Below are 23,631 nucleotides of genomic sequence, written 5' to 3' on the forward strand. Positions count from 1 at the left end.
GTCTGAAGAGTCTTATGAAGGAGTGGTTGGTGGCAGCGTGAATAAAGTGAGGGTGTGAGAATGACGTGGAAGCTCCTTTGTGACGTGAGAGGAGGGACGTCACAGTGTCCAATATTTAGGTACTTGCCCCTGGGAGTTCACATTAGAAAACAAATCAGCTAAGAAAGGCGCCCACCACTGTGCAGCATATTTTATCAGGTCAGATGGAATGAAATTGGGGCCGGCGGCTTTGCCTGACTTGAGATGAGCAATGAGGGTCAAGATTTCCTCTTGAGAAACCGGTGGCCATATGGGCAGGTCCGCTATCCCCGAGTAGTCGATGGTAGTTTGATAGTCTGCATGGTCATTGAACAGTTTCCCAAAATGAGCTTCCCAAGAGGATGCTGGAATTGAACGGGAAGATGGATAGCTCACCCAGGTTGGGGTGGCATTGATGATTTTCCAGATAAGCTTACAGTATGGTTGTTGGTTTTGGTTGCCATGATTAGGGTGCCTCATCGCTTAGAGATGACCTGCTGTTTGTTAAGTTTAATAGCCTGGGCAAGCTGGGCTTTAAAATAAGCTGGGGGGAGTCTGGGGCTTCCGTTATCCTTGTAGTCCTTGTAAATTTGACGAAGGTTATGTTTGAGATTCTGGCAATGGTTGTCGAAAGCTATGCAGCTGTCTCTCGGCGGGTTTTTCACCTTGGCGGGGTGTGATGTCCTGGTTCATTCAGCAAGATGTCAATTAGTAAATTATAGCTATCCAGAATATCCCCAATGGCAGACGAATCAGCTAGCGTGATGTGAGAAGTCAGGCTTCCCTTCAATATTAGATCAGAAAATAGGCACATTGTCTTGTAGTTCCATTTGATAAACAGAGGGCCAGAAGGGGGTTTATAAAATATTGAAGGTGGAATAGAGGGAGGGTTGTTGATTCCAATTAATAGTGAACAGCTAAGAGGGAGGTGATCACTAAGAAGTGGGGGGTCAATCCGGAAACTGTCTATCATCTGAAGTGCAACTACTGGGACAATAATGTAATCGATTACACTTGCCCGCTGTGGCGCTACAAAGGTAAATTCCCCTTCTTTGTCTCCTAGCAGACCATTAAGCCATGTAAGTCCAACGGTCACACATAGGTTAGCTAAGGCAGTGCCATTTTCGTTTATTGTTAGATCTTTAGAGCTCCTGTGCAAGTAGCTGAGGTCGGGGGGAAAAAGGTCGTCAACCAGTTGTCCAAAGATGTCACTGCCCGATCCCACGCGGGCATTAAAATCCCCAGCAAGTAAGAAACAATCCGCCTGCAACTCGGCGATGGTATCCATCAGAACTTGTGACAGATAGTCCCATTGTTTCTCCCTACATAGCTTGACGGGGTTGGGTGGTATGTATACATTAGAGATGACCAAGGTTTCTGGAAGCAAGCTAAATTTGACCACTTGCACCATACAATGGCTATCTACCATGAACATAAGGACTGGTGTTAAGTGGGTCTTACAGAGAATAGTTAGGCCTCCAGCAGGGCAGCCCTTACCCTTGGGTTTATGGGCTGGAAGGGATATAGAGTTGTAGCCCTCAAATTTTAGTGGAGTAACTATCCAGATTTCTTGTAGTAAGATGATCTCAAAGTTCCTGAGATAAGCATGAAAGTCAGGATCTTTAGCCTTGTTACGCCATCCGCCTACATTCCAAGAAAGCAACTTCAGACTGGGTTGGAAAGATACATCGTCAGGGGTAGGTACGGTGAGTCAATCCGAAATAACTGAACGCTCTGGGTGTACATCCACTAAAGGGGGCTTATAAAGTGGGACTGAGGCAGATGTTCCTCCTCTGGGTCTTCCTGCTCCTCCATAGCCTCTGCCTGCAGATCGAGCAGCTCCTGGGTGGTCAGCTCCTGGTCGTGGCCCTCCACCAGCTCAGCAATGTCCTCCTCAGTGACCTCGAGGCCCATGTTCCTCCCAAAGTCCACAATGTCCTGCATCACTGTGGACTCAGGTGCAGGTGCAGAAGCACCAGTAGCCACAAAGTCTGGCCAGAGTGGGCGCTATGCAGAGTTCACGTTTCTCTGGCTGATGCCGTCCCAAGCCTTGGCGATCATCTTCAGGCAGATGACAATATCAAACTCCTCCCTCCAGAAATCACGCAGGGTGAGGCTGGTGGTATTGGTCACCTCAAAACAGCACCAGAACAGCTCCATAGTGTACCTTTTTTTGAAGTTGGTGATGACCTGCTGATCCATCGGCTGGAGTATCGGGGTGGTGTTCGGTGGCAGGAACATAATCTTGATGAAGGAGAACTCCAACAAGTCGTTCTCAAGGCCTGGAGGATGGGCAGGAGCATTGTCCATCAGGAGCAGGGCCTTCAGTGGCAGGTCATTGTCCAGCAGGTACCGCTTCACAGCTTGGCCAAAAGCATGATTGACCCAGTCCACAAAGAGGACACGTGTGACCCAAGCCTTGGCATTGGATCGCCACATCACCTTCAGCCGGTCTTTGTCCACCTTGTGCTTCTTGAAAGCACGTGGATTCTCAATGGTAGACCAGCAAGGGCTTGATCTTAAGGTCCCCACTGGCGTTGGCAAAGAAGAGGAGGGTGAGACGGTCCTTCATGGGCTTGTGGCCAGGCAGCTTGCTCTACTCTTGGGTCAGTAAGGTCCTTTTGGGCATCCTCTTTCAAAAGAGGCCGGTCTCATTGCAGTTGAAGACCGGCTCTGGTTGGTACCCCTCTGTCATCACAACCTCCAGGAACTCCACGACAAAGTCCTCAGCTGCAGTAACGTCGGAGCTGGCAGCCTCTCCGTGCATGCCAGATCTTGTCTTGAATCTTTCAAACCAGCCTCTGCTTGCCTTGAATTCTTCAGGTTCAGCTGAGGTTCCGGGCTGTTGCTCCACGAGGTCTGTGTACAAGGCCCTGGCCTTCTCGCAGATCACAGCCTCAGTCACTGTGTCCCCTGCAAGCTGCTTCTCCTCCATCCAGATGACCAGGAGCTTCTCCACCTCCTCCAGGACAGATGGCCGGTTCTTTGCGATCCTGGTGACAACCTTCGCTGCATCCGTGGCAAGGATCTTCTCCCTGTTCTCTACGATGGTGCCGATGGTGGATGCATTCCGGCAATACTCCCTGGTGATGTCCGCGATGCGTTTCCCTCCATCGTACTTTCTGATGATTTCTTTCTTCATCTCCAGGGTAACCTTCTCCCTGGTCGGCTTGCCAACCTAGGCAGAAGCAGGCTTCTTTGGACCCATGTCAGCTGTTGCTACATTTAAAAAAAAAACAGTCAGTGCTTTACATCTGCTTCACCTTCCCACACACTTTCTCACACCTGGCCAAAACTGCCCTGGACAAACAAGTGGCGTAACACACACCCCAGCACAAGCTAAGAAAAAAACCACAGGAGAAGAAATTCAGACCTACCTCTTGATTTACCAGATGTTATGGAAAAGGCCACCAAAGGCCAAACCACACCTCAAGAGATTGCCTGGCCAAAGAAATTTTGAGAAAAATTAGACTTAACATAACTACTCCCCCCACCACAACCTAAGGGGGGAAAACCACAGGAAAAGAAATTCAGACCTACCTCTTGATTTGCCAGATGTTCTGGAAAAGTCCACTAAAGGCCACATCACATCACACCACACCACAGAAAGGAATGCCTACAGTAAAAAAAAAAATCAAACTTGGCATCTTACTTTTGCATTCAAACCCCCATAACAAAAGCTAATGTACCCCCTAAGTTTCCCCTGCAGGGTACAAATTGTGAAACTCAGGTTTTAGATTAGGAATCCAATTCCCAGAGGCAGGCATGCACAGAACACCATGAAAAACCATTTCAAATGAGACTTTAGCAACTTTCCACACACCCCACCAAGCAGCAGCATGGCCAGTAAAAATGTGGAACTCAGGTTTTAAATTAGGAATCCAGTCCCAAAAGCCAGGCGTGGACAGAACACCATGAAAATTGAGGAAAAGCCATTTCAAATGAGACTTTAGCAACTTTCCACACACCTCACCAAAAAAACCCTGCAATTTCCCCAATGTAAAACCCCCCAGAACCAAAGCCAGACCCAGCCAGATCCAAATTCCCACTTGCAAAAATTTAAAATTAAAATCTGAGTTTTGCAATAAAACCCACCACCCACCCAGGAGAAGAAATGCAAACTTACCTTTTGCTGTTCTCAAGCACAGGATGCACCCACAGGACAGACCAAAGTTGCTTGCTCCTGACAAAGCCAACCTTGGAACTGTACGTGGAAAAGTAAGCCCAGGATGCATGGGGAAGGGGTTTTATACCTTCCCTGCACAAGGCACAATGCATCCTGGGTACTGACAGTTAAAATTTGAAAGAAAACAACAACAGGGAATACATTAGCATTGCCAAACAGCCACCATTCCCGCTCTTTTTAAAACATCGCTAAGCAAAATGGGGACACAAAACTTAATCGTTATGCGAAGCATGGTTCCGAAATCGCTATGCGAAAAACGCCCATAGGAAACATCACTATTCGAAGCAGCAAAATTGTCCGAAAAAGCCATCGCTATGCGGATTCGTCGTTAAACAAAGTGCTCGTTAAGCGAGGCACCACTGTATATCTTTTCATGTGACAGCACTGAAGAAATGACACTTGACTACAATGTAAAGCAGCGAGTATACAGCTTGTATAACAGCGTAAATGTGCTGTCCCCTCCAAATAATGCAACACACAGCCATTAATGTCTAAACCGCTGGCAACAAAATGTCCAAATTTGGCACAAAGTATGAATATTTTGTGTGGCCACTATTATTTTCCAGCACTGCCTTAATCCTCTTGGGCTTAGAGTTCACCAGAGCTTCACAGGTTGCCACTGGAGTCCTCTTCCTTTTTAAACATTCTATTAATTTTTCAATTTATCTAGATTCCGTTTATGCTTGTTAAACATCATGCTACATGGGTTGCTCATAACTATTTGTTTTCTGTATCTTGATGTCTTGGTTATCGCTTCAAAATCTATACATTTTTTAAACATCTAAACCAGGCTCGTCCAACCCGCAGGCCGCATGCAGCCCAGGTTGGCTCCTAATGCGGCCCAGTGAAAGTCCCGCACCTCCCACAGTGCTGTGCTAGCATTTCAATTCTGCTACCCGGCCTCTCTCTTGGCGAAGAGGAAAGCATGTGAGTGAGTGAACGAGGAAGCAAAAAAGAGCTGGAAAGACAGCTAGGGGAAGGCAGAGAGGGAGGACCTGCCTGCCCACCCGCGGTGTGTGTGTGTGTCGGCCCGGAAAAAGCCAGCCTCAAATTCTGGAGCCTTAGCACCAAATCCGCCATGCAGTTCAACAGCCAACTCAGCGCCTGGGGGAGAAAGCGGGTAGCCAAGCCGCTTGACGCCATTGCTGCCCAGAGGGAGGGAGGAAGTCAGCCCGGTGGTTCGTCCATCCAGTTGCCAGGCTTTGGGTTTTCCAGCCGAATGGGGAGAAAGGCAGCCCGCTGCAGGTCAGAGTCCAGAGGGGAGACCGATGCAACCGTGGTCGCCTTCAGCAGGGCTGGATTTGGCTGGCGAAAGGCAAAACTTCAGAGTTTCGACTTGGGAAGCCAGCAGCATGGAGAGACACGGCAGCAGGAGGAAGGAGCCCGGTGGGAGAGGGCATTTGAATTTCCCGGGCTCTGTCTCCAGCCACAGGGTCGCTCCGTGCTGCTAGCTTTCCAGCCTCTGTATCGTGAAGGCAAAACAAGACAAAAGCATTACTTTGGTGTGAGTCATCAGGATGGTTTCAGAACAGAAAAAAGTGTGAATAGGGTTACAAAGAGCTGTCTTGCAAACTTTTGAACCTCTCGCACTCCGTTTTTTAAAGTATTTTATTTTTTTCTACATACAACATACACACACAAAAATCAATACAAATAACAAAAACAAAAACAAAACAAAACCCCACACATATAGGCGGGGGGAGGCATTTCCATACAATATTATCCATTCTTAAAAATCTGTCTGCATCAACCTTATTGCTCTTTAAAAATTCCAAGTATGATCCGTCCTAAGATTGTACTAATTCTAATAATTATTTTTCTCACATCCTTGGCCACCAATTGTTCCTCAGAATATCCATGCTACCATCATGAAAGATCCGCACTTCAACAACAAACAACACCATAAGAAAGACAAAACAGAGCAAAACCACAAAATAATATATCTAACATTGGCTACTTAATCATATTATACTTCATATGTGCTGAATGTCTTCATATAAATGCATTAAATGATCTCCTACACTATATTAGCTTCAGTTTACAATCTATGCAAATATGTATTCCATATCAGAATTTCCCATGGTATCAATATTTGAGAGAATGAGTATGTTATATATATATCTCACCTTATAAATTTAAGCATGTTGCAATTCATGGGTGTTTTGTTTCTTTAAATATGTGCCTTAAAATCATCAATTTCTGATGTTATAGTCATCATAAACAAAGTCACAAGGTATATTTATCTAGCTTAATAATCTCCAGTGCTCTATTAAACTCTATTTTACATATCCAAATTTTACCTTTCATCAGTAATTCAAATATTATCCAGATCTCTTATGACATTATTAACCTACAGTTGATTTGCATCTTAAAGTATACCTTAAAATCCTTCATTTCTAATATTATATTCATCATACATATTTCAGCTTACACAATTAATAATTCTTAATTGTCATTTATTCCCAAACATAATCAGAATCATTTTATTGTTGTATTCATCATTTGTCATTTCCCCTTTTATTTATAACATTCTAAACCTGAATTAGAATTGGCTCCTTTTTTACTAGTTTTAAAATGCCATCTATAAAACCCTATTAAGTTATTTTCTCTCTGATTTGATGGATTTTTACCAATCATCATCATGTTCTCCTTTTGAGGCCAAGCAATGTCTAATTTGTAATCATCTAGTTTCCCTTTCAGCCCCGCCTTTTCGCTTCCTTGCTTTGCATAATCACCCATCAAATTAAGACACCTCTCTTTTTCATCTACCTGAACCTCTTTCTCACAATAAAAGTCAGTTTCCCTAATCTTCTTTTTGAAGATTTCACCCGTTGTCGCTCTTCCTTGTGCTGCTAAAGCGAGCTGATTTGTTTGTGTTTCAGTCTGCTGTTCTGATGAAAGATTCCAATACCTTGTCGTTTCCTTCATCTCTGAAAGCACAGTCTGCAGTTCGGAAAATTGAGTTTTAAGATGATTGAGAATGTTCCTTTGCAAGTTCTGAAAAGCATTTACTATATCTTCTGTTAAATTCATCGTAATTACAAAGTAGATGGTCAAAGATGCTTCCTAATTTCCAAATATACACCTCATTTGAAGAAACATTTCTTGTTATAAAAATACCCTGCAACTTGGCTTATTTGCTTCTTCCAGCCGAAAGCCATAAAGTACTTAAGTAGTAAAAGTCAATTCCTCAGCAAAGCTAATGATTTATACTGTCCCAGACTCCGGCTTTCACCAGATAGCTTCGATTGTAAATTGTCGAATCAGTCATAATAAACTTCCATTAGGTTAAAGTCCACCTCTTGCAGCATCTCCTTAAATCTTCTTTTCTTTCCTTTTTTAAAAAATTATTATTATAAAAGTTCATAAGGTAACTATGAGTTGTTCTCACCGAGGACAGGGGATAGATAACAAAAGTCTCTGTCCTTATCAGCTCCAAATCCTGTTTTCAGGCGTGACGCAGTAATAAAATACCAATCTGTTTGGGTTTGAAGCTTGATAGCCCTTCAGGATTACACTATCTTCGTTAAAATCAGCCGCTTAAGTTTATTTTGTACTTACAGAGGCAATGTTGAAACCAAATAGTCCTTGTTAATACAGTCCATCGTAAATCTTCATGCTTCCCTCCTGGGGCAGAGCTTCACAGCTAGGACGACATTAAAAAATGGTGTCGGCGGAATCCTTTGAAAGGAGTGATCTAAGAGGTGGTTGCTTTTCACGCCCACAGAAGATCTCCGCTCTCCTGCAACCCAGGGTGGGCTTCTTCTAGCCCCCCCCGCCCCCCAATTTCTCAGAGGGATTCTGGATTCACAGCATGCAGCAGAAATCTGGAGAGCCCAGATTTTCTTGCTGCCTTGCTGTTCGTAGCTCCACTCCCCGCCCCGTTTTTTTGGATGATCAGGTATCGTTACTGTTATTTTATTTTATGTGCGGCCCAAACCAAATTTTCATCTTTTTAAAATAAACATTTTATTGCTTTTTCAATCTATCTACATTGTTTTGTGCTTGTCAAACATCGTGTTACATGTTTTGCTTACAATTATTTGTTTTTTTACATCTCAGTGTCTTCCCGGTTATCCCCCCAAATTCCAAATATCTTTCAAACATTCAAACCATTCATATACAAATTTTAGTATGTAATATGACTACTATCATAATATTACTCTCATATTATATAAAATTCTCAAGGTCTTCTAATAACATTCTTATTGAAAGTGGTTCCAGATCCATGACCCAGCTTTATATCTAGTTTAGTTTACCTAAAATAAAAAACCACCATATTACATCTTTACCCTGATTAGGGCTCCCTTATTTCAATTTAATTCTCCTTTTTAATATACAGAATATACCCTTTTATAGTTCCAGATGATAAATATATACATGTTTTCAATATTAAGGGGCCCTTCCTTGTTTTCCTTTTTTTCATCTTTCTAGGTAATTCCCTCTCTAATTTCTCTTTTGCCATTTAATATTTCTGTGTCTCTAAGCATTCTGTCATCTTTCATGTCCTCTGAAACCATTTTGTAGATCTGATTTATGTCCACTTTATGTGCTTGGTCTATCTTCAATGGGTCTTCCAGGCTTTTTTTGGGGTTAATTTTGCTGTTTTTTCCCCTTTGTCTTCCCCTAGTACTCTCCTCTGGTCTTAGATTAACTTCCTCCAGCTGCTGCTTTGATTGGCATACATCATCTGAAATACTCCCATTTCCTTCTTTGTTATTCCCTGTTGCTTGCGGACTATAGTTCTTCTGATGTTGATTGGATAATTTGGTCTCTTGATAATGAGATCTCACTGTTTCTAATATTGTTTGAAGGGTAGATTTTATTTCATTCCAAAATTGTCCTTGTTGTGCCATTCTGTTTCAGCTGCCCAAATGGTTATAAACAAATATTCAAAGTTTCCAGAGTCATTTCAAAAAGTCCGCTTTGGCTAAATAGGCCTGAACCAAATTTGAACCCTCAAAATACCAGGGTAGGGTGCAATATTTGTATCCACAGCCTGATGGCCTTAAAAGTCCACTTTAGGGTTAATTTTCCAGCCTGCCGCAAAGAAAGTCAAAAGGAAATAACAGCAGAGTGCTCAAGGTCACCGCTCCTAGGCTCCATGCCAAAAGACTTCAGGTAGTCAAAACAGAGTCCAGATTTATCAATTATAATTCACAGGAAAGTTTCTCAAGCTTCACAACACCAAACTGTAGTATTCTTAAAATGTATTTTTAAAAGTTATTTCCTTTCCATCAGCTATCCCTCTCACCAGATTTTTTGCCGCTTTATAGTTTCTGAGATGAGATAGCAATTCTTTTTTTTCCATATATAGGAATTATTTCCTCCAGGGGTATAAGCAATTAGTTATAAAAAATCTCACCGATGGTAAACAGCGATGCCAGATGCTGATTGTTGCTTCTTAGCCGGCTGCCGACGACTTGCAAGCAAGCCGAGGCTGCTTGTTTCTGCCCATTGGCTGATTAGGGAGTTTCCTGGATCGAACGGGGGTGGCCGCTGCCCCCTCGTGATCAACAGGCTTCCCCCCAGTTCACCACCCCTCCAGGGTGGTTCCAACACCCTATGGTGTCCCAAACAAGGTCAGAATTCAGCCCGGGGGACAGAGCTCTGTCCTCCTGCTGCTGTCTCGTCGCGATGTCAAGCCGGAAGTCCAAAATTTTCATATTCTAATGTGGCCTCGCTGTTCGTAGCTCCACTCCCCGCCCTGTTTTTTTGGATGATCCGGTATCATTACTGTTATTTTATTTTATGTGTGGCCCAAACCAAATTTTCATCTTCTAATGTGGCCCAGGGAAGGTGAAAGGTTGGACACCCCTGATCTAAACCATTCATTTGTATATTTTAATATACAGTATTGGCTACTATCATGATATTGCTCTCAGAGTATACATTGCTCTCAAAATCCTCTAGAAATATACTCAACAAAAGTAATTCCAGTTTCAAATCTATATAACTTTGAGGTGATTTAACCGATGAACTTTATATTTTATACCACTAATAACTGACTGGTTTTCTAACACATAATAGATGTTATATAAAGCATTTTATGCCGACTTTGATTCTTGCAGAAGATGAGAATAGTTTGAGACAGACTATTGCTAAACAAGACAAGTTAATAAATCTTCTAGCCGAGCAACAAAATGTAATTTTATCCCAGATGGCAAGAAACTCCGAAAGGAAAGAGACAAAAGAAGAAAATATTATATAGAATCCATGGATAGCTGGTCCTGCTCCAATTAGGTTACAGAAAATGACTGCAGAAGATGACCCAGAAGCATATTTGAATACATTTGAGAGGGTCGCAGTAGCTGCCGGATGGCCAAAAGAGGAGTGGACTTTAATATTAACTCCCTGTTTATCAGGCAATCTACAAGAAATAGTTGATACTTTGGCATCTTCTGAAATGCTACAATATGAGAAAGTAAAATCAACTATTTTACAAACTTTGAATCTAACTGAAGAAGCATACAGAAAAAAAATTAGGAGTTTAAAGTTTAAAAGCGGAATTCACCCTCGAACTTTAGTTCAGAAAATGAAGGCTAATTTATCGAAATGGATGAGACCTGAAGAGAAGACCAAAGAGCAGATACTAGATGAGATAGTCATGGAACAATTAATAACTACTTTAAATCCTAATATTAAGTCTTGGGTACAGAGGAGTCACCCACATGACCTACAGACCGCCATACGATTGTTAGAAGGTTTTTTGTGTAGCAGAGGACGGATATCGCGAGAATAGCTGGGCAAACTCCGAGAAGATGCGAGCAAGGGAGAAGATGGCATCTGAAAGAAACACATTGTCTTCTGTATGACCAGGAACTTATGGAAAAGAAACTAAAACAGAAGTACATAGGCCAGGGGGGTCTCGACATTGTGTGATGGAGGCCTTCCCCAATTGGAAGGAGCAGAGGGAGTTTAAAGGGCTCTGCTTCCGTTGTGGATCCAAAGGACATTGACTGTTCGTGGGCTAACCAATGGAGTCAGGTGACTGAACAAAAAAGAGGACCTAAAAAGAGTGGGAAGTGACTGCTTATGTCAATGGGGAACCGAAATTGGCTTTAATTGATTCAGAAAGCAGAAAGACATTGGTCAGAGATTTAAAGGGACACGGAAAGGGGAAAGAATTAATGATTAGATGCATACACGGAGATGTGAAAGCTTATAAGACTACTTATGCTGTATTTGAGATCAAAGGGGAAAAACGGAAAATGGAGATTGGAATAGTGCTGGGACTGTGAAAAGGTTCGGGGATTGTCTTTACCTGTTCCTCTTCTTGTAACACAAAAGATGAGTCAGAATTATTAATAAACGAATTTTTATTTATATAACCAGTTGCTTTGTCTTTGTTTAACTCCTTTGAACCACAAACAGATAACTGGGGAGGGGAACTCTCCCAAAACCATAACAATGACTTTTCTTTATCAAGGTCTTTCAATAATATGTTTTTGCCTCCTTCTCCTGGTCTGTTGGAGCTCTCAGACACCCGCTGCGGACAGCATACAGAGTCCCTCAACATGGATGGTGAGCCCATTCCCCTTCTAATGGTTTCTCACTCTCCATACTCAGGTCTACTGGATACACTTGTTGCTCCTGACCTCGATCCTTTGGATACACTAAAACTGTCCATTCTTCTGGACTCAAACTGGGCATTATTGGCTTTGCGCGGTCTTTAGCCAAGATCTCATCTCTGTCCTCATTCACACTGGTAGCGCTCCTCTTTCTTGGCACGGAGAAGACTTGTATGCTTTTATCTGTTTTCTCAATTATATCTTCCTTAAATACAGTTATTCTCTCTGTCTCTTTGGACTCGTTACCTTCCTCAGTGGTGAGAAACACATCAACTCTTTCCCTGTCAATTCCTGTATTCCTCCTCACTCTGTCTTCACTTTCATCATCTAACGAACTTAACCGCTTCCCTCTCTCGCGATCTCCTTCCCCTCGAGACACTGCTAGTTTCTCCGTGTGGCTGTCATCCTTTTCCTTCTCCCCGCGCACTTCTGTCATTTGTCCTCTCACCTGCTCTGCTTCTACTTCCCTTCCTGCTTTCGTTGTTTCTCTCGTTTGATCTATCTTAGTGTAGCAACCCCAGACCTACTGGAGTATCCCACCCTGTAGTTTTGCTGCCACCAACCATTCGCTCTACCAAGTCACCCAGACCAGGAATGGATTTTAATAAACAAGAGAACAAGGTTTATTGAAAAAACAAACAGGGTAAATAAAAGGATCAGGTAAATAGGATACTGGAACTTGGTATAGTCCCAATCATACACATACAACAGATTGGTTCTCACGGAACACTTTAAGGTAACGCACAGACCCTGAACCTATCAGTTCTGGCTACCTAGATAGAAACCTGAACCTATCAGGTATGTACTGTCTGACGAACAGTTGTACCCAGTCTGACCCACAGACTCCAACTCCACTTCTCCACGTCAGCTCCACTACGATGGACTTTCCCCAAATATATATACAGTACAGCTCCTCCCCCCTGATGTCCCGCCTTCCACTCCCCATAGGATGGAACTTTCCCTCCAAACCCATGACAGACAGGTACCATCAGTGCTGTATGTGACACCTCCCCCCTTTATAAGTTGTTTTGCGGGGGAAAAGCTAAAGTGCTTTTCTCCAAAAAAACAACCAGGATCAAAACACATAAACAGTTATACATTATAATACAATCCCATAACCCATACTTACTCACTCTAGGTCAAACATATCACTTATGCATTTATACATTAATATTTGCAATACATTAAGTTACCTTTATTAATACAAACCAAGCCTGTTCAATAAACAGGTACATTTAACTTTTGGTCACCAATATACACAGTCCATGGTTTCTTCGCCGTCTTCACTCGTCGGGTCTTCTTGACAAGGCGTCAGCAACACAGTTCATTGTCCCTCTGACCACCTTCACTTCAAAGTCAAAATCTTGCAGGTTTAAAGCCCACCTCATAAGTTTACTATTATGGGTTTTCATTGTCTTTAACCACTGCAGTGGTGAGTGGTCAGTGCACAGAACAAAATGTCTTCCCCAGATGTAAGGTTTGGCCTTCTGAATCGCGTAGACTATGGCCAGGCACTCCTTTTCCACGGTTGCCAAATGTCTCTCACCTTTCTGGAGTTTCCTACTCAGGTAGGACACTGGATGCTGGTCACCATTTTCATCCTCCTGGCAAAGAACTGCTCCTACCCCGCGGTTAGACGCATCGGTGTAGATGATGAACTCCCGGTCGAAGTTGGGAGCACGCAGCACTGGATAATGGATGAGCGCCTCCTTCAACCTCTGGAACGCCTCCTCACAGTCGCTGGTCCACGGGATGCGGTCATCAGTCTTCTTCCGCGTCAGATCGGTCAGCGGAGTCGCCATCTCGCTAAACCTCGGGATGAACTTTCTGTAGTAGCCCACCAACCCAAGAAATGATTTGACTTTTTTCTTGGTGTTGGGTCTGGGCCAATCACGAACGGCTTCTATCTTGGCCTCTAGGGGTTTGATCACTCCTCCCCCTACTATGTGACCCAAGTATTTTATTTCTGGGCTACCCAGCTGACACTTGCTTGCCTTTACTGTTAGCCTTGCTGCACTTAACCTCTGCAGCACTATCTCCAGGTGTTTCAGGTGATCTTCCCAGGTATTGCTGAAGATCCCTATATCGTCAATGTAGGCCACAGTAAAGTCACTGAGCCCTGCTAAGGTCTGGTCCATCAGCCTTTGGAATGTGGCTGGTGCATTTCTGAGACCAAAACTAAGGACTCTAAACTCATATAGACCGAAAGGGCTGCAAAATGCGATCTTTTCCTGATCCCTGGGATCAATCCTTAATTGCCAGTAACCCTTTACTAGGTCCAACGATGAAATGAACCGACAACCCCCTATGGTTTCAATCAGGTTGTCTAGCCTGGGCATTGGGTAGGCATCAGGAGTGGTTACGCGGTTTAATTTCCGGTAATCTACACAAAACCTAATCAATCAATCAATCAATCAGACCTTTATTGGCATAGACAAGACAACGTATAAAAGGAAAATTAAAAGAGGAGTGCAGTTTGCTGGTCTTTGTTGCACAGGATTGTAACATAGTGTAGAAAGGATGCTACGCTCGCAGATACATCCTGTAGAGAGTCACTCAACATAAAATAAACTTTATCAGCTTCAGAGAGGCCTGATTTGTTTTTTAAAATTGATTCTAAAAGTTGGATACGAGGGGCGGTATACTTGGGACACCCTAATAGGATATGGGAAATTGAATCGATACAATTTTGTTTACATGAACAAAGCCTATCTGCGTGGGGGGTCCTTAAAAATCTGCCAGTCAGGACTGCAGATGGCATCACATTAAACCGGGCCAATGAGAACGCCCTCCGGTGCTGGGGGTTACTTAGTGCAGAAAGATATGAAGCTATATGTCCAAATTTGCAAGGGAGAGACAATTTCGCTGGTGAACAAGTCTTGTTAGCCGCATTATAAAGATTTTGTTGCTCAATATCCAGGACTCTTCGTTTAATTATTTGGAACGTTTCAGAGGCAGACAGCATATAAAAAGAGTCCAAGCATAGACCCAAAGCACTAATTTTTTTCTCGATGATGGCAAGCCAGTTGGAGGGGGACAAATCTTGAAGTAATTGAAAAATGAGACTATTTGGATCAGGGTCGTTATGAAGTCTCAGCCAGTATTTGAAGGTAATCAACCAGGCTCTAGATTCGATTGAAGTCTGTCCAGTTTCCAGACAAAGAGCAGCGTAAGGAACGCAATTAGGCAGCCCTAATATTTTGCGAAGAAATTTTGACTGGATACACTCAATAGAATGGTCGAATGAGCTAATCCATATAGGGCAACCATATAAAATTTGGGCCTGAACTTTAGCGTTAAAGACCTTTATGGCTGCAGGGATGAGTTGGTTGCCAGTATTGTAGAAAAACCGGGAGACTGCAAAGGCGCTGGAAGTGGCTAGATTTGTAACAGAATTACGGTGTTGTGTCCAAAATAAGTTATATTGAAAGTTGATACCAAGGTATTTGTAATGCTTAACCTGTTCTATTATGTTACCATTGATTACCCATTTTAAGGGTCGCCAGGATTTGGAGAAAACAAGAATTTTTGATTTTTCGCAGTTTAGTAGAAGCTTGTTTTGGTTGAGATATTCGAGGCACCTGGTAAGTAGGCGTTTCAAACCCACACGGGTGCGGGAAATTAGAACGGCATCATCCGCGTAAAGGAGCAGAGGGACTTGTAGGGAGCCGATTTTAGGAGAGTGAGCATCTATTTCAGCCAAGAAAGGAGCCATATCATTGAGGAACAGGTTAAATAAAGCGGGCGCTAGGATGCAGCCCTGTTTGACGCCTTTATTAACCGGGATCTTTAATGTTAGTATTCCAGTGGGGGAGCACTTGACTTGGCATGTTGTAGAAGTATGCAGTCTTTTGATGAGGAAGAGCAGCCTTTGATCAATGTTCAGTTTGTTTAGTTTGGTCCAGAGAAGATCTCTGTCAATAGAATCAAAAGCTCCCTTCAGATCCAGGAAAGCAGTGTAGAGTTTGCAATTGGGCTTCTGTGAATATTTGCTGGCCAGATGATAGAGAACTAGACAGTGGTCTGTAGTTGACTTCCCTTTAGTGAACCCGATTTGTTCAGGCCCAGGGATTTTGGACTGTGCCATCCAGGAGGCAAGTTTGGCCATTAGATGCTTTGCATAGAGTTTCCCGATGATGGACAAGAGACTAATTGGCCTATAGTTGGAGGGGAGTGAACGGTCTCCCTTCTTGAAGATGGGAGTTATAATGGCATTCGTCCATGCTTCTGGCATTAAGCCAGTTTGGTCAGCCATTGAAAAGGTGGAAGCAAGAAGGGGGGACACACAAAACCTAATGCTCCCATCAGGCTTGTCCACCAGGACTATCGGAGAGGACCAAGGACTAGAAGAGGGGACGATTATGTTCTCCCTAAGCATCTCCTCCAGCTCCTTCCGCACCTTGTCCCTATAGGGTCCCGTCACTCGGTACGGGGATACTGCTTGCGGGGGTGCATCCCCTGTGTGGATCCGATGCATCACTCCCTTCACTATCCCCGGCTTATTTGAAAAAACCTTATGATATTTGGTGAGCAGCACTTTTAGTTCTTGCTGCTGGTCTTGGGTGAGTGCAGGACTGATCTTCACCTCATCTGGGTTGTATTTCACTTCCCCTCTACCCTCCCAGAAGGGCAATTCAGCTTCCTCACTCTCAGCTCCTTTTATGGCAAATAAAACCCTCTGTTCCCCTCTGTAGTAGGGTTTGAGGGCATTCACATGTACCACCCTCCGTGCTTGGTGTTCCTCCTGTTCTATAAGGTAGTTCAGGTCCGACATCTTGGAAATAACCCTGTATGGTCCTGCCCATTTGAGCTGCAGTTTGTTCTCTTTGCAGGGCCTAAGCCAAAGCACTTCCTCCCCTGGGTTAAAGTGCCTCTCCCTGGCTTTCTGGTCATACCAGGTTTTCTGTCTGACCTTCTGAGCTTGCAGGTTTTCTGCTGCTAGCTCTAGGTTTCTCTTCAGGTCATTCATTAAAGTGTCTATATACGTCACAACATCTTGTGGGTCACCCTGGGTGATCTGCTCCCAATTCTGTTTGATTAAATCAAGTGGACCTTTTACTTTTCTCCCAAACAAAAGTTCAAACGGACTGAACCCGGTACTGGCTTGGGGCACTGATCGGTAAGCAAACAAAAGGGATTGCAGCTTCTGGTCCCAATTGTTTGGATTCTCTGCCAAGTAAGCCCTAATCATGCGCATCAGAGTCCCATTGAACTTCTCCGTTAACCCATTACTTTCGGGGTGATAGGCAGTGGTTTCCTTGTGTTTAATTCCACAGATTTGCCATAACCGTTTCATGAGCTTTGATGTAAACGATGTGCCCAAATCTGTGATTATTTCTGAGGCAAATCCCATCCTGGACATATACCCCACCAAGGCATCTGCCACTGTGTTAGTTTCGATGTTAGTCAAGGGAATGGCTTCGGGGTACCTCGTGGTATGGTCCACAATGGTGAGAATGAACCGGTTCCCCCTCTTTGTGGCCTTGGGCAAAGGTCCCACAATATCCACTCCTATACATTTGAACGGGGTGTCAATCACAGGCAAAGGGCACAACTTCGCTTTGGTCCTGTCACGGTTATTCCCCTGCCTCTGACACACATCACATTGTTTACAGAACTCCTTGATCTGCTTCCCTATTTCAGGCCAATAAAAATTTTGTGTGATTCTCTGCTGTGTTTTGTTCACCCCCAAGTGCGCAGCAAACATGTCAGAGTGCCCCCTTTGTAAGATCATGGGGCGATACTTTTCAGGTACCACTAGCTGACTTCTGATCCCATCTCCCCCTTTTGAGATATTCCTCAGGGTCTCTCTATATAAAATTCCCTTTTTTTCGTGAAATCTCGCTGGGGTTTCAGGTGTTAGCTGGGTGTCTGTCACCTTTTCGAAACACTTTCGGAGAGTGGCATCTGCCTTTTGCTCTTGGCCAAATTTGCTGTCTGTGGTTAAGGTTTCTGCCACAGCTTCGGGACTACCCTCATCTGCTTCAGCCTCGGGCTCTTCAGTACCCCCCTGAACTGTCCCCGTGGTAGCTTGTGAGCGTGTAATCACTAGCACCCGTTTCACATGTTCAGCCAGGTCATTTCCCACGAGCACGGCTGCTGGCAGAGTCGATGAAATCGCTAGCCGCCAAACTCCCCTCCAGCCTTGAAAGCTCACAGGTACCTCAGCTACTGGCAGTGAGATCACCTGCCCCTCAATCCCTGCCACCTTCAGGCTCTCATTTGGGATTATATGCTTCCTAGGAATAATGTCTGGATGGCACAGGGTCACCTGGGAACAAGTATCCCTTAGCCCCCTGTACTGATGGTCAAGTATTCCTACGTCCACACCAGCGGTCTCAAACAATTGCGAATCTGTCCTAACTAGTAAGCAGCGCTTGACCTCCACAAGAGGACCATTTTCCCCAGCCTGATCAGCAGATGTAACTGGTCCAGAGTGAGTCGCCATGGCAACAGGCTCCCTCAGTGGCAAGGAGCTTTGCTCTGTCTGGACACAGAACACAGCTTTTGGCTTGGTTCCACACAAATCATGAGGCAAATTTCCCTTTAGCTGCTTTAATTTCTCACACTCTGAGATTAGATGGCCCTTTCCTTGACAGAAATAACATTTTCTGCTGTACTTGGAGTCTTTCTCATCTGTTTTTGGTTTTCCCTCCAAAATCTGAGGTCTTGGTGGTTTCATGTCAGTGGGCTTCCCTTCAACATGGGCCCCTCCCCCTTGCTGGTTTTTCCCTGGTCCCTGAGAGTACCTGCTGTAGGTTTCTTTGGGCTTACCCACAGTTTTCCCCTCAGCACCTAAGGGCTTCCTTATTTGGGAAATAAAATCTGCGATCTCCGCCGCTTCTGTCACAGTTCTAGGTTTCCTCTCTCTCACATGGAACTTTAGTTCCCCATGCAGGACTGAATAAAACTGTTCCAGCACTATCAGGTCTTTGAGCTGCTGGAAGGTCTCTGTCCCCTCCTGAGACAGCCATTTCTCTAGCAACCTCACCAGTTGGGCCCCCACTTGGGTAAAAGTCTGCTCTGGTTTTTTTGTGAGTGACCTGAATTTTTGCCTCAGCTGCTCAGCATTTATCCCATGCCGGGCAAACACCAGTTTTTTAAACTCAGCGAAGTCTTTCAGCAGTTCCACTGGCATCTCTGCATAGACTTCTGCCAGGCTGCCACTGATTAAAGATCGCATAATGGTCATCTTCTCAGTTTCCCTTACTGAGAAGTCCACAAACGCTCTTTCCACGAGGGAAAAGAACACCTCAGGGCAATCTCCCTTGTTGTACACAGGGAATTTCTTCAAGTCAGTTTTAGACAGGCTGCCTTCCCCATTCCCTGGGTTCCCCTCATTATTATTATTATTCCTATTTCTACTCATTATTTCCAGCTTCTTCAGCTCAAACGCCATTCTTTCTAACTCCAACTGTCTCTGTTTCTCTTCCCTTTCCATTTCAAATTGTCTTTGTTTCTCCCTTTCCCTTTCCTCCATTTCCCTCACCCTCAGTTCATGCTGTTGGGCTAGGAGCATTTTTCTGAGTTCTGAGGTCAGTTCTCCCGTGCTCTCATCCTGCACTGAGCCAAATTCCTCCTCAGAACCTTGGTCTCCCTGTGGTTCTCTCACTTTCCCCATTTCCGCCATTTGGCTTCGAGTCAAGGGCATAATCCCCCCAGAACAGGCTGCCTTCAAAAGTCACGCCTCAAAATAAAACGACGACTTTTTTCCTTTTGCCTCAGAAACAGCCTTCTATAGACTGCTGCTGTCCCTCCAGCACCAACTTGCAACTGTTGCCAGGCAGAATCCACCCCCTCTGCTAGGCCTCTCAGCAGACAGGCTAGATCACTGTTACTTCACGCAGCTTTGCCTCAGCCCTTTCCCGCCAAAACGGGTTGCCTCAGAGCTCCCTAATCTAGTCCCCCAATCTGAGTTTGCACGTTCTTCCACTAGCCTACCTCCCCGTGAGGTAAGCCTAGAAGATTACCTACGCGCCCTCAGATTTTCCCTGACTAGACCCCCCTTGCTCTGGGCACACTAGCCAAGGCTTTGCTGGACCACTGGGCAACTGGACCAGTCGTATCCCACCCGCTGGACACCAATAAATGTAGCGACCCCAGACCTACTGGAGTATCCCACCCTGTAGTTTTGCTGCCACCAACCATTCGCTCTACCAAGTCACCCAGACCAGGAATGGATTTTAATAAACAAGAGAACAAGGTTTATTGAAAAAACAAACAGGGTAAATAAAAGGATCAGGTAAATAGGATACTGGAACTTGGTATAGTCCCAATCATACACATACAACAGATTGGTTCTCACGGAACACTTTAAGGTAACGCACAGACCCTGAACCTATCAGTTCTGGCTACCTAGATAGAAACCTGAACCTATCAGGTATGTACTGTCTGACGAACACTTGTACCCAGTCTGACCCACAGACTCCAACTCCACTTCTCCACGTCAGCTCCACTACGATGGACTTTCCCCAAATATATATACAGTACAGCTCCTCCCCCCTGATGTCCCGCCTTCCACTCCCCATAGGATGGAACTTTCCCTCCAAACCCATGACAGACAGGTACCATCAGTGCTGTATGTGACACTTAGGTTTGTGAGAGGATGGCTCACTTCCTGCCTGGTCCTCACACAAATCTATATAACTTTGAGGTGATTTAACCGATGAACTTTATATTTTATACCACTAATAACTGAGTGGGTTTCTAACACATAATAGATGTTATCTAAAGCATTTTATACCGAATTTTTTTATATAATTGTTTAGGCATTTCTATCTCCACATTTTCTTTCAAGATGGTGACCCGATAGCAGGAGTGTGTTTTTCCTCCTGCTGGGTCAGCTTTTCCCTTTTCTTTTTGGTTTCTTGTTTTTTGCTTTCTTTGTTTTTCTTTGTTACTTGCCTCCCTCCTTGACCCAGCTGCTACCACCAGTGAGAAAGAACAACATTGGAGAGCAAGAATAATAACGTTGCAGCTGTTGCCCTTGAAGAAAATGGGCGGGCAGGCTGGAATATAGTGAACTTTTTTACTTTTCTGTCTAACTGGCTTTGCTTACCTGCCTGGCCGATGCTTCCCACTGCAGCCTCCCAGTGTCTCTCTTGCTGGAACCTCGCCATTTTCTGGAGCCTTTTCTGCCTTGTTGCTTGTTTCCACCACCACTCCACTCCGTGCTGTGTTTGCTGACACCAAGACCAGGTTGGAGGCTTTGTTGCTGCAGATTTTGTACATTGCCACTGCCGGACCTGTCATGGCTACTTTGCTCTGCTTTTAGCTGGCTCCGAATTCTTTATCAACACTGGAACTAGGAATGCAGTAACTGGCTTTTTGTTGCCAGCGTGGGAGCTTTCACCTGCAGTTCTGAGGTCCAACGAACCAAGCTTGTTGCTGCTCGAGTGCCTTGTTGATTGAAAAGGCCATTTGAACACTGGGTTGTGGCTTGAGCTTCAAGCCTTGAGCTCTGTTGCTGGTCCCATCATTGCCAGCCTATGGTCTTTGCAGCACAACTTCATGGACAGCGATATTGCTCCGAGCCCCCAGTGCTGTCGAGGAGCAGAGTGCTTGGCGGAACATTGGGCTTTCAACAGAATGCTGTGCCGCCAATGGAACACTGAGTCCTGGAGTAGAATGGTTGAGTGATGGTGGTAAAAGTAACAGAAGTGGGAGGAGGTGAGAGGAATGAGCATCGGTCATGCTCTTTGCCTTGCATGCCACCTCGGGTGCCTGTTACCTTGGATGCCATTTCTACATCACACCATCATGTCAACCCCAATTGCCTCAGACTTTTCTACCTCAACTCCAACTTCCATCTGTCTCCCAACTGCACCCGGGCTGGCCTTGGCCAACAGGAGCTTTAATTTTTCTGGCAGTAGGAACAGCACAGGACCAGGACCCAGGGGTAACAACTGTAGATGTCAGCTCAGCTGTGAGGCCTGGAACTGTCTCTGGACATGACCAGGGCATGTGTGATCTGGGTGGGGGTATTCTGTTTTGTCTCTCCCCTTCTCTACGTGTCCATTCTTAGTTGTTTATGTTATTTAATTTTATTGCATTTATTATGTTACGGCTTGTTTGATTGTTTATTTGATTTGAATTGTAATCCTTGTCACTATTGATTATTTTTCAGTTTGTTAATTTTTGTTTTTTCTCCTTTTGTTTGGCATGGAGTGGAAGGCTTGTCCCCCCCCCCCCCGAGTGGGTCTCTCCAACATCAAGGTGATCTCTGGCAGAGGGAGGTATGATACAGGTGCAGTAGCCATTCGTTCCAGAAGAACGGTGAACAGATGCTTGAAATCTGTTCACTGTTCTCACACTGTGACCTCCTGCCAGACTCGAGGTAATCAGCTCAGCCAGTCCTCCACTATAAACCTGGTTGAATGCCAGATCTGTATCAAATAAATCCCAGATTATACAAGACCTGATCCTGGAGGAGAATGCTGATCTGGCATGCATAACTGAAACATGGATGGGCAGGGAAGGGGGTGTTCCCTGACTCTTGGCTGTCCTTCTGGTTATGCAGTCCAGCACCAGGGTAGACTTGGGGGGAGCAGCCATTGTGTACAAGAACACCCTAGAGGTTGTTAGGCGCTTTGCGGTGGCAGTGATGAGTCTAGAGCCTCCACTTGTCAATTGGGGCCAGGGATGGTATTGGGATCTTGCTGGGTTACCATGCTCCCCACGACCCAGCCATTTCCTTACTGGAGCTGGTGGACTTCATCTCCATGACACTGTTGGGGTCCCCAAGGCTTCTGGTCTTGTGTGACTTCAACATACATGTGGAGGCAGAGGTTTCCGGTTCAGCTCTTGAGTTCTTGGAGACCATGGCCTCCTTGGACATATCCCAACATGTTAACAGCCCCATCCACGTGGTTTTCTCCACCAAGCAGAGTGAGTGTAGTCCGATGGTGACTGACCTAGTGTCTGTCCCCTTGTCATGGTCAGATCACTGCCTAATCAAATGCAACCTGCTCTTCCTCCTCGCAGTGAGCAAGGACCTGTTTTAATGGTTTGACCTTGAAGGTTACTGGATCCTATAGGATTCCAGAATACCATAAGAGGGATTCTGGTCGATTTGACTGGTGCTCCTGTTGTGGCTCTGGTTGATACTGTAACTGTATTGCTGCTGCCACCAGGGCTGTTCACACAATCACACCTAAATGCCCTCTCCGGTGCAGAGATCGCCCTTTGCCTTGGTTCAACCAGGAGCTGTGATCAATGAAGTGAAATAAGAGAAGGCTAGAGCACATATGGAGGTAGAACCCGATGGAAAATCAAATAGCTGTCAGGATCACAACTAACCTTTCTGACTCTAAGATGAAGGCTGCTAGTCAGTCTTACTTCACTGTCCGGATAAGCAAAGCTTCTAATCAGCAGGTGCAACTCTTCTGTATAGTTCGCAATCTATCCGGAGTTGGTCATAGTGACTGGCCTCCCACTAGCATCTCACCTGACCCATTTGCATCCTTTTTAAAATCAAAAGTGGAGGACATCTGCCAGGATCTTACCCCTTACAGTGGTGCCCCGCATGATGACGATAATGCTTTCGGTTAAAATTGCTGTACAGTGAAATCGTCATGCGAAAATAAAAACCCCATTGGAATGCATTGAAAACTGGTTAATGTGTTCCAATGTGGGAAATACCTGCTTGTCCAGCGAAAATCCTCCATAGGGCAGCCATTTTGCGACCCCTCTCTGTTGCGGAAATAGGTCCCGAAAACAGTGGGGAGCCATTTTGCGAACCGCCGATCAGCTGTTTTAAATCTTTGTCCAGTGAAAAAACAGTTCCCGAAGCAGGGACCGAATCGACGTAAAGTGAAAAAAACCCATAGGAACCATCGGTTTGTGATCACTATAGCG

At 44.7% G+C, this 23,631-nt stretch overlaps 1 protein-coding gene across 1 annotated transcript in view; it reads right to left on the bottom strand.

Annotated features, from left to right (window-relative positions):
- Positions 1 to 5,371: 5,371 nt before the first annotated feature.
- The window catches only part of LOC144589109 (uncharacterized), a 360,030-nt gene continuing 341,770 nt past the window's right edge, over positions 5,372 to 23,631 (bottom strand). Inside the window, exons 2-3 of the mRNA XM_078393074.1 lie at positions 16,175 to 20,363; positions 5,372 to 5,509 (exon numbers count right to left, since the gene is read on the bottom strand). Of these exons, the coding sequence (XP_078249200.1) occupies positions 5,372 to 5,509; positions 16,175 to 19,426 (3,390 nt within the window). The 5' untranslated portion in view covers positions 19,427 to 20,363. The remainder of the gene's footprint in view (positions 5,510 to 16,174; positions 20,364 to 23,631) is intronic.

The sequence above is a fragment of the Pogona vitticeps genome, chromosome 4 (assembly GCF_051106095.1).
Source record: "Pogona vitticeps strain Pit_001003342236 chromosome 4, PviZW2.1, whole genome shotgun sequence".
In the NCBI taxonomy this organism is placed as follows: Eukaryota; Metazoa; Chordata; class Lepidosauria; order Squamata; family Agamidae; genus Pogona; species Pogona vitticeps.